The following is a 12,050-nucleotide window of genomic DNA, read 5'->3' on the forward strand; positions in this document are numbered from 1 at the left end:
CAAAAGTATGTGAACCCCTTCAGTTAATAGGATATTGCGCCTCCTTTTGCAGAGATTACCTCAACCAAACGGTTTCTGTAGTGACTAATCAGCCTCTCACATCTACTTTGGGGGATTTTTGCCCATTCTTCCTTGCAGAACGCAGTCAGTTGAGAGAGGTTTGATGGGCGTCTGGCATGAACTGCTCGCTTCAGGTCCCGCCACAGCATTTCAATGGGATTTAGGTCAGGACTTTGACTGGGCCAGTCCAGAACACGAATCTTCTTCTTTTTCAGCCATTCCTTGGTTGTATTGCTGGAATGCTTTGGATCATTATCATGTTGCATGATCCACCTTCTGCCAAGCTTTAACTTCAAAACAGATGGCGTCAGGTTATGTTCTAGGATTTGACAATATTCCTCAGAATTCATGATTCCCTGGACTATGTGGAGTTGTCCAGGTCCTGAGGATGAAAAGCAAGCCCAGATCTTGACATTCCCACCTCCATGCTTCACTGTTGGGAGAAGGTTCTTTTGGTGGTATGCAGTGTTGACTTTTCGCCAGACATGGCGGTTTTGGTTGTGACCAAACAGTTCAATTTTGCACCTACATCAGTTGATGAAAACTCTTTTTAATTTAGTCTCGACAACACAACTGTTAAAAAAACAAAAAAAAAAACTACTGAATTGATTGATTAGGAAATCAGGTTGAAATAATAGAAAATTCCAAAATGTTGAGGGGGTTCACAAACTTTTGAGCAGCACTGTAGTTGACACACTGCGCCGTCAGAACCAGGTAAGTAAAACAATAAATTACGACTGTCTTCTGCTGTTCCCGCGATCGGATGGACGGACGGACGGATGGAAAATAGTACGAGAATAACTCGTATCATTACGTCGAGCTATGGTCGATATCATGTATATAGAACTAGATGCAAAATGACAGTCGGCGGCGTTAGAACATACAGTATAAAGAGAACTAGATCTAAAATGAGACTCGCTGCCGTTAGTGAACAGCCGCCATCTTAAAGCAGTAGACGAATCCATTAAAATCAACAGTAGTATTAAAAGGATTTTTGTTCTTTTTCTGTTAATTGACTGTTGTGTTGCTTATTTAGAAAGAAGCAGCCATATGAAGCATTCGATTACTTTTTTAATGAACTCGTAGCAGTGAAAACATTAATTGTATAATATAAATAATAATAAATAATAATTATAATAAATGTTAAATTTACATAAATAATAACTATAAATTTTAAATTCATATAATTTAAAAAAACTCAAGGAGTTAAGACATTACTGTAAACTAATAAATTTCTAAACTAGATTTTTTTTACCCTGCCTTTTTTTTTTTTTTTTTGACCCTGCCTCTTAAAAGAATCGGAATCGGGAATCGTTCGGAGCCGGAATCGAAACATGGAACCGGAAACGGAACCGGAATCATTCCATTTCAAACGATTTAATTGCATGTACAAAAAGAAGCAAAAACTGTTCATCTAAGTGTCTGGTTTTAGTGGAATGGCTTATAATTTGTTTTCCATCATATTATTTCATCACTACATCAGTTCATGTGTACCTGTTTGCCCTCCAACTCGATGACTTCACTAAACACGTACAGAGTCACCACCTCTTCATAATCATCATGCAGTCGCGAATCTGTCACCATAACCCGAGTGACAGTAGATACCAGGTCTCCGCCTTCAAACACACTACTTCCATTTGTGCTATTTACTGACAAATACAAATCATTGGCATTAGTGATGAAATTGGAGTAGGAACATCATTTTGGTGAGACTTAAACTTACGGAGAAGGGCTTGACAGTTGACTCGGGTCACCCCCGAATACGCCACAGGAACATCGTTTAACAATATGTTGTTTCGACCTACAACTGAAAAATTAAAATGAATCTGAAATGGAAAAAAAAAAAAAAAAAACTTTTAATCATACTCGTCATATGTTACGAAACCTTTAACTGGTTATACAGAACCTGCAAGTTAGACTCTTGATTATCTTCCAGTACCCTTGCTGTCACGTTGATCAGGAGGTTTTCCTACAGTAAAGATATTAATATGGTAAAAGGTAAATGGGCAGTACTTATATAGTGCATTCATCTACATTGTTACAATTCCCAAAGCGCTTTACATTAGCACACATTTACCCTTTCACGCACACATTCACACACCGATGGTGCTGCTGCCATGCAAGTAGGCATGCGCCGTTTACTGGTTTCAAGGTTTAACGTGATATGAAAACGTCCCGGTTTCAAAACCACTAAAATTTTCCGTCATTCGGTAGTTACGGTATTAGCTATTCTTGAGGTGCCACAAATGTAGCAAGAAATCCATGGCTAGGAGCGGCAGCGCTCACCCACCCCCTTCCAGTTGTTGCTCTGTCCTGTGTCTGTCAGTGACACTACACCTGAGCTTTCCCCCCTCAAAAATAGACACAGTCACTAGTATGGGAGTACTTCGGCTACCGGAAAAAAAAAAAAGAAAAGAAAACAGATGGCGGCGGCTTAGAGTAGGAAAGACAGCCGACGTGCAGGCAACACCTCCAACATGATTTCACATTCACGTGATCATCATCCGCCACTTTACACAAAATTTAAGGTGAGCAAACGCTGTCATGAATGTTTCCCACCTGCTACAAGAGTTCACTTAAGTTGGTTTAGTGTGTCTCGTGCTGGTAAAACAAATACTATTAGTTAAGCTTGTTAACGAGACCGCTAACTAGTTTCCTCTCTATCATTAGCCTACTTTTGTAAAGTCTTCCGCCATTGTAAACATCTGTCAATTTATAAATACAGTATAACACAAAAGTGAGTACACCCCTCGCATTTCTGCAGATATTTAAGTCTTATCTTTTCATGGGACAACACTGACAAAACGACACTTTGACACAATGAAAAGTAGTCTGTGTGCAGCTTATGAATTAATTTATTTTCCCCTCAAAATAACTCAAAATATAGCCATATCTAAACCCCTGGCAACAAAAGTGAGTACACCCCTTAGAAACTACATCCTTAAATGTCCAAATTGAGTACTGCTTGTCAGTTACTCTCCAAAATGTCATGTGACTCGTTAGCGTTACTAGGTCCAGGTGTGCATAGGGAGCAGGTGTGTTCAAATTAGTAGTGCAGCTCTCACACTCTCATACTGGTCACTTGAAGTTCCAACATGGCACCACATGGCAAAGAACTCTCTGAGGATCTTAAAAGACGTATTGTGTCGCTACATGAAGATGGCCAAGGCTACAAGAAGATTGCCAACACCCTGGAACTTAGCTGCAGTACAGTGGCTAAGATCATCAGTGTTTTAAAAGAGCAGGGTCCACACAGAACAGGCCTCGGGTTGGTCGTCCAAAGAAGCTGAGCGAGCATGCTGAGCGTTACATCCAAATGCTTTCTTTGAAAGATTGTCGCAGGAGTGCTGTGAGCATTGTTGCAGAGATTGAAGAGGTAGGGGGTCAGTCTGTCAGTGCTCAGACCATACGCTGCACTCAACATCAAATTGGTGTGCATGGCTGTCACCCCAGGAGGAAGCCTCTTCTGAAGACGGTACACAAGAAAGCCCGCAAACAGTTTGCTGAAGACATGTCAAGAAAGTTCATGGATTACTAGAACCATGTCCTATGGTCTGATGAGACGAAGATTAATTTGTTTGGTTCCGATGGTCTCAACCATGTGTGGCAGCGACCAGGTGAGGAGTACAAAGATAAGTGTGTCATGCCTACAGTCAAGCACGGTGGTGGGAATGTCATGGTCTAGGGCTGCATGAGTGCTGCAGGTGTTGGAGAGTTACATTCCATTGAGGGAAACAAACTCCAACATCTACTGTGAAGTACTGCAGCAGAGCATGATCCCCTCCCTCCAGAAACTGGGTCGCAGGACAGTGTTCCAGCATGACAATGACCCCAAACACACCTCCAAGATGACCTCTGCTTTACTGAAGAGGCTGAGGGTAAAGGTGATGGAATGGCCAAGCATGTCTCCAGACTTTGACCCAATAGAACATCTTTGGGGGATCCTCAAGCGGAAGGTGGAGGTGCGCAAAGTGTCAAATATACGGTAGCTCCGCAATGTCGTCATGGAGGAGTGGAAGAGGATTTCAGTGTCAACCAGTGAAGTTCTGGTCAACTCCATGCCCAGGAGAGTAAAGGCAGTTCTGGATAATAGTGGTGGCCAGTGGCCACACAAAATATTGACAGTTGACATGTTGTATGTTAATATTGACAACTTTCACTAAGGGGTGTACTCACTTTTGTTGACAGAGGTTTAGATATTAATGGCTATGTTTAAGTTATTTTGAGGGGAAAATAAATTAACTCTATTATATAAACTGCACATAGACTTTTTACTGTGTCAAAGTGTCATTTTGTCATTGTTGTCCCATGAAAAGATATCCTTAAATATCTGTAGAAATGCGAGGGGTGTACTCACTTTTGTGATACATTGTATGTTCTGAAAAATAAAAAAATCATTTTCCATGGAAAACTTTTTTTTAACCCATACATCTAAAAATAACACATTTTTTAAGCTATAATTGAAACCGCGGTATTTTTTTCTCAAGGTTATCAGACCGTCAAAATTTCATACCGCCACATGCCTACATGCAAGGCGCTGCCAACCCATTGGCTGCCCATTCGCTGCCACCTCTTATTATTTTTTTATGAAATGCTATAATACATAAACGAATTGAGATATTTACAGAATACGGTTTCTTACTCGGAATTTTGAATGCACAACTATAAAATTTGATAAAAATAATAAAAAGTGTTAAATAAATATAATTGTGAATGAACACAATGTATGGCCACACATGGGGGACATTGGCAAATATTTTTAAGAAATCGGCGATCAGAACGAGTAAGATAATCAGTACAATAACAACAAATAAACACGTAAACTATGACGAGGTTTAAGAGAGAGCACATGAAAAAGCCATTGAGAATCGCTGTAATGGTATCCAATTGTTCCAAAAATGTTAAAGTTCTTTTTCAAGCATGTCAAAATTTCAAAATTATTATTGTCATAATTATTAAAGATGCACCGATACCGATACTAGTATCGGCAGGGGGCGCCGATCCGGCCCGGAATGGTGGTATCGGCGAGTACCGACAAAGACGGCGCTGATACCATTTACCGGTTATTATAACATTTGACCGCAGCCTTTTTTTCCTCCTGGCGCTCACTACACTCTTGTCTCTGTATTGTGTGATGACACGTGAACACCAAGCAGCTATCGCTATTGGCCTGCTCCACACCAATGAGAGCAGGCCAATAGTCACTCTGAACAATGACAAGGGCGCTTTTTCATATGGAGGAATTTGGAAAAACAAACCAGGAGAAATGGCGGCGGTCGGGAAATATTTCAAAATAGAAATCCCGCTAGGCCTGAACGATATTGGAAAAAACTATTGTTGCGATTTTTTTTAGGTGTGCAATATATTGCGATATTATATTGCGATAGTAAAAAAAAAAAAAAAAAAAAAAAAAAAAATTTTTAAAGAAATATTCACTAGATGACTTGAATAGCTGTTTGGAAATACTTTGCATGACACACCGTGACCACAGTGTATTCATATAATACCGTTTCATTTGTGAATGATTAAGATTGCTGTATTATTATGAAGGGATCCAGGAAGCCATGTCTGCACAAAATAGATAATTTCTTGAACACAATATTTGACACTTCAACAGCAGCAAATACATTAAATGACAAATAAAAGAGCAGGTGCATTCGTCCCCTGAGTTTTTGACAAAATATAACAATAAATAACAACTTTGGTAAAATAACAACAAAGTTGTAAACATATTTGAACAAAAATATTAAATATGACAAATAAGAGTTGTTCACAAACTATAACAATAAATAAGAACCTCAGTAAAACAATAAAGTTGTCAACATATTTGAACTTAAATATTAAATCTGTCAAATAAAAGTGCAAGTGCATTAGTCCCCTGAGTTGTTTACACAAAATATAACAATATAGAACTGCAAAACTGCAACAAAGTTGTAAAAATATTTAAAAAATATTAAGTATCAAAACTTTATGTGCAGCTGTACTATAGTTATTTGAAAAATACGATTTACAGTTAATTTAAATATAAAAGAAACAGAAACTCAATTGAACTTGTAAATAATTGAACTGAATAACAGCAAATAACTGATGAATAACAGAACCATTTTAACTCCCAAATTTATGTATTTGTCTGCATATCGTCCACCTTCCTTGCTCAGCAATTCTCAACTGGGTCTCATAGGTTTTTGGCCAAGACTACTAGTTTATCCACCATTGCAGGCTTGAGACAACAACGTTGGCACGTAACAATGTTCCCACCTGTACTAAAAAGCCTCTGATGGGAAGCTCGTAGCAGGAATGCATAGATACCTGCGTTTTAAATGGTCCCACATGTTCGACGGATTACTTCTTGTTGAGGCAACCATGGCGAGGCACTGTCAACAGGGCTGTTTTTTGTTCCTTATATTCTTGTCGATAGCCAAAATACTTCCAAAACTCCTTTTGGAGACAGTCTTCCCTATTCAACGTGCTGCTTGATTGCTTGCTTTCACTTTGAAAACGGCCCCTCCTCCCTCCGCTCTGCTGTTCGGCCCCTCCTCCCTCCACTCCGCTCTAGCAGGGGAGGGGGAGGAGCCGATGACTGCGAGCTGGAGAGAATGAGAGACTGTTCACTCTCCTTCTCGCTCCTTGCTCAAAACAAACGTTTGTGGATTTAAAAAAATGAAATGAAAAAACTATCGCACGTCCTTGCGATGGGACTATTGCGCATGCGCACATCGCGATGGCGATGTTTAAACGATATATCGTTCAGGCCTAAATCCCGCCGATTAAAATCAATGGCCGCGTGCAAGATTTGCGGCCTGAAAGTTTCGAGATGTGAAGTTAGCCAGTTTCAATACCTCGAACCTGATAAAACATTTGAGTTTGAGCCAGGGAGAGCAGGACTGCTCTCCAGAGGAAGGGCGCTGGACCGGAGCAACAATCTCTGGTCAGTTCACTACGTCTATTTTACTTTTATTGTCTTTAACTGAAAGGAATGCCGCAGTAATTTGGGAACTGTTTCCAAAGTAGGGTTGTCACCTTTCAGAAATTGAAATAAGGGACTCCCCCCCTCCCGGAAAAAAGGAGGCTAATAGTGAGACGGGATGCTGTGGTCAATTATTATTACTTATAATTGTTAGCGTCCGCAAATGTGGAAACAAGGTTGAACCTCGAAGCAGACAACAAGCGGGGGATACGTACAAAAGGGTTTCATGATTGCAAACAAAAAATAACACGCAATCGCGGGATAGTAGAAATAACAAAAGCAGTCCGTGACAGCAGGTCGACGGAGCTCAATACTACAAACTCGAAGGTTAACTAAGACGATAGGCAGCGAGCCAAAATAAAAACACTCAAATACCTGCACAGGGTAGAGGTTACAAACGAGAGCAGCACACTAACAGAAAAAACCCAATGCAGGGGCGTAACAAGCAAATGTAGCAAGACTATAGTGCGAGATGTCAAATGGCGATCAGCAAGGCAAATATCTTGGCAGCCTTCTCTGAGATGACGCGTGCTTAAATGCTGCATTGATGAGCCTGCATTGGATTCAGGTGCGACGTCAGGAACGCCCCCACTACCAGCCCAGCAACAAAACACAATCTAACCAGCAGCAGAATGTGACAATAATTTCATGAAAGTTGCACTGTTTGGACTTTGAGAGGTTTAAAAAAGTTTATTTGGTTCATTCAGAGTTTATTATAATGAATTTATTTTTACTTTCTTACTGTTCAGCTAGTATTATACATGTTTTATTAATTTCACAAATGTAGCACGATTTTGGCCTTTGAGAGCCAAACGTTTATTCAACTATTGTCTACGAGGGTTTAGTGTACTTTTTCCTATTTTGCAAAGGTAAGCAACAGTCTGACAAAGCCTTGATAGCAATGATTTCACATCCAATTATGTAGCTATTTGGAAAAAAATAAAATAAAATAAAATAAACATATATATATATATATATATATATATGTACAGTGCCTTGCAAAAGTATTTGGCCCCCTTGAATCTTGCAACCTTTCGCCACATTTCAGGCTTCAAACATAAAGATATGAAATTTAATTTTTTTTGTCAAGAATCAACAACAAGTGGGACACAATCGTGAAGTGGAACAACATTTATTGGATAATTTAAACTTTTTTAACAAATAAAAAACTGAAAAGTGGGGTGTGCAATATTATTCGGCCCCTTTACTTTCAGTGCAGCAAACTCACTCCAGAAGTTCAGTGAGGAACTCTGAATGATCCAATGTTGTCCTAAATGACCGATGATGATAAATAGAATCCACCTGTGTGTAATCAAGTCTCCGTATAAATGCACCTGCTCTGTGATAGTCTCAGGGTTCTGTTTAAAGTGCAGAGAGCATTATGAAAAGCAAGGAACACACCAGGCAGGTCCGAGATACTGTTGTGGAGAAGTTTAAAGCCGGATTTGGATACAAAAAGATTTCCCAAGCTTTAAACATCTCAAGGAGCACTGTGCAAGCCATCATATTGAAATGGAAGGAGCATCAGACCACTGCAAATCTACCAAGACCCGGCCGTCCTTCCAAACTTTCTTCTCAAACAAGGAGAAAACTGATCAGAGATGCAGCCAAGAGGCCCATGATCACTCTGGATGAACTGCAGAGATCTACAGCTGAGGTGGGAGAGTCTGTCCATAGGACAACAATCAGTCGTACACTGCACAAATCTGGCCTTTATGGAAGAGTGGCAAGAAGAAAGCCATTTCTCAAAGATATCCATAAAAAGTCTCGTTTAAAGTTTGCCACAAGCCACCTGGGAGACACACCAAACATGTGGAAGAAGGTGCTCTGGTCAGATGAAACCAAAATTGAACTTTTTGGCCACAATGCAAAACGATATGTTTGGCGTAAAAGCAACACAGCTCATCACCCTGAACACACCATCCCCACTGTCAAACATGGTGGTGGCAGCATCATGGTTTGGGCCTGCTTTTCTTCAGCAGGGACAGGGAAGATGGTTAAAATTGACGGAAAGATGGATGCAGCCAAATACAGGAACATTCTGGAAGAAAACCTGTTGGTATCTGCACAAGACCTGAGACTGGGACGGAGATTTATCTTCCAACAGGACAATGATCCAAAGCATAAAGCCAAATCTACAATGGAATGGTTCAAAAATAAAAGTATCCAGGTGTTAGAATGGCCAAGTCAAAGTCCAGACCTGAATCCAATCGAGAATCTGTGGAAAGAGCTGAAGACTGCTGTTGACAAACACTCTCCATCCAACCTCACTGAGCTCGAGCTGTTTTGCAAGGAAGAATGGGCAAGAATGTCAGTCTCTCGATGTGCAAAACTAATAGAAACATGCCCCAAGCGACTTGCAGCTGGAATTGGAGAAAAAGTTGGCGCTACAAAGTATTAACGCAAGGGGGCCGAATAATATTGCACGCCCCACTTTTCAGTTTTTTATTTGTTAAAAAAGTTTAAATTATCCAATAAATTTTGTTCCACTTCACGATTGTGTCCCACTTGTTGTTGATTCTTGACAAAAAATTAAAATTTTATATCTTTATGTTTGAAGTCAGAAATGTGGCGAAAGTTTGCAAGGTTCAAGGGGGCCGAATACTTTTGCAAGGCACTGTATAAATATAAACGGGGTGGTATTGGTATGGTATCGGTATCGTTCGATACTGCACAGCCAGGTATCGGTATCGGTGCCAAAAAATGGTATCGGTGCAACACTAATAATTATATGTGGGAATACATTTTATTATCACGCACAGGAAAACCAGTCCCTTTTTTGGACTCTATTTTCCTATAAACACCCATTATAAATGCTAATTTTCCATGTATTTTTGATGCACTGTACCCCTGATGTGTTACAGTGCATTTCCCGCAACTACCCAATGCATCCCTTCACAGGCAGTTGAACTTTACATGTGAAAACGAATTTTTTTGACTTGAGTTATAAACACCATAATACACCAGATGCCGCTAGAGACTATTTTCCCATAAACACCCATTATAAATGCTAATTTTACATGTATTTTTGATGCACTGTACCCCTGATGTGTTACAGTGCATTTCTCGCAATTATCCAATGCATCCCTTCACAGGCGGTTGAACTACATGTGAAAACTAAATTTTTTGACTTCAGAGTCATAAACGCCATAATACACCAAATGCCGCTAGAGAGCTATTTATCATTTTTGGTTGCACTGACGTATGTGCTGTGATATGACACCATTCTGATAGCAAAGCAATATAGCATGGTTGGGTTTGAAAGCTCAGGCCTGCTGGTGTGTGTGAACGCAATACCAGTGACGTGCACGTAAGTATGAGTATGAGATGAGTGTGTGCACGCACATGTATGCGAGAATGATTTGACAATAGGTCTTTTACAAAGATAGCAGTACTTACTATGTGTTTGTGTGTGGGTATGAACCTATTCAGGGTGTCCGCACGTGCATGTGTGTCTGCCCGAGCGTGCACGTGCACACGCAGGCGTATTTAAATGATCAATCATGAATCTTTGAGTGTGCGCGCAACTTCAAAAGGCACATCAAAGTAGTGGTTTGGGAGATGTCCTCAGTTTGGCTTTCAGAACTCATTTTGAGGATTGCGCACAAACCAAATGTCCCAGATTTCCAAATGTAATTACTAGAATATGAAACAATTCAACATTTAGTGAAGTTTGGTTCACTTCTGCGCACCGGTTTTGGAGATATCATCAATATTACATTTATCTTCCATATCGCACTTATTTCCACCTAAGGAGGTCAATATGGAATTCAAAATTCATTTTGAGGATTGCGCACAAACCAAATGTCCTAGAAACAAATTTCCAAATGTAATAAATAGAATATGATAGAATTCAACATTTGGTGAGCTTTGGTTCACTTCTGCGCAGCGGTTTGGGAGATATCATCAAAATTAAATTTCTCTTTCATATCGCACTTATTTCCGCCTATGGAGGTCAATCTGGATTTCAAAATTCATTTTGAGGATTGCGCTCAAACCAAATGGCACAGAGCCAAATTTCCAAATGTAATTACTAGAATATGACAGAAGTCAACATTTGGTGAGCTTTGGTTCAATTCTGCGTAGCAGTTAGGGTTAAGGCTTGGGAGATATCATCAAAAAATGTTTCCTACGTGTCCCAAAGAATTTGAAAATGCCATTGTCCAATAATGTTGTCTTCCAAAAAAAAATTGATATGATTTATTAACATATTGAAGGCTCTAACTTGTCCATATTGAATATTCCAATTTGATGTGTTTTTTATATATATGCAGATGACAGTTACTTTTGCTCTTCGCACAATATTGCTTTTATTGTCTATAGACGGTATCAAAAATAAATAAAAACTATGTATGGATAGGTCTGATGTCACTGAACATTTTGAGTGGTCGCAAGTAAAAAAATATTCAGAAATGACTTCGATATTACATTTCAAAGCAATGTTCCAAAATGGAACGTTTTTTTCCTGTGTGTCGCAAAATTTTTTTATAATGTTGCATTCCAAAAATGTTGCGTTCCAAAAAAATTTTAATGTTATGATTTACTAACATATTGAAGGCTCTAATTTGTCCATATTGAATATTCCAGTTTGAATGTGTTTTTATATACTGTATATGCAGATGACAGTTACTTTTGCTCTAAGCACAATATTGCTTTTATTGTCCATAGAGAGCATCAAAAATAAATAAATAAATAAAAACTATGTATGTATGGATAGGTCTGATGCCACTGTGCATTTTGAGTGGTCGCAAGTGAAAAAAATATTCAGAAATGACTTTGATATTGAACACTTCACAGCAACGTTCCAAAATGGAACGTTTTTTCCTATGTGTCGCAAAAAAATAAAATAAAATCAGCACACAAGGGTTAGTTGTTATAATGGCGTTGAAAATGTGTATTTAGTAGCGTATCTCTTACCTTATCCTGTGCTGATACAATATCTTTTAATTGGAATAAAAATAAAAATATAACAAACATTGCCTGCCCTGCCATTTTAACTCGGAAGACCTCGGAAGTACAGTGG

General features: G+C 39.2%; 1 protein-coding gene across 1 annotated transcript in view; it reads right to left on the reverse strand.

The window, feature by feature from the left end:
* Positions 1–12,045, reverse strand: part of ginm1 (glycoprotein integral membrane 1) — a 31,993-nt gene extending 19,948 nt beyond the window's left edge. The window contains exons 1-4 of the mRNA XM_057823482.1: positions 11,945–12,045; positions 1,967–2,029; positions 1,784–1,886; positions 1,555–1,709 (exon numbers count right to left, since the gene is read on the reverse strand). Of these exons, the coding sequence (XP_057679465.1) occupies positions 1,555–1,709; positions 1,784–1,886; positions 1,967–2,029; positions 11,945–12,019 (396 nt within the window). The 5' untranslated portion in view covers positions 12,020–12,045. The remainder of the gene's footprint in view (positions 1–1,554; positions 1,710–1,783; positions 1,887–1,966; positions 2,030–11,944) is intronic.
* Between the last annotated feature and the right edge of the window lie 5 nt (positions 12,046–12,050).

This window comes from Corythoichthys intestinalis, chromosome 19 (genome assembly GCF_030265065.1).
Source record: "Corythoichthys intestinalis isolate RoL2023-P3 chromosome 19, ASM3026506v1, whole genome shotgun sequence".
Lineage (NCBI taxonomy): Eukaryota > Metazoa > Chordata > Actinopteri > Syngnathiformes > Syngnathidae > Corythoichthys > Corythoichthys intestinalis.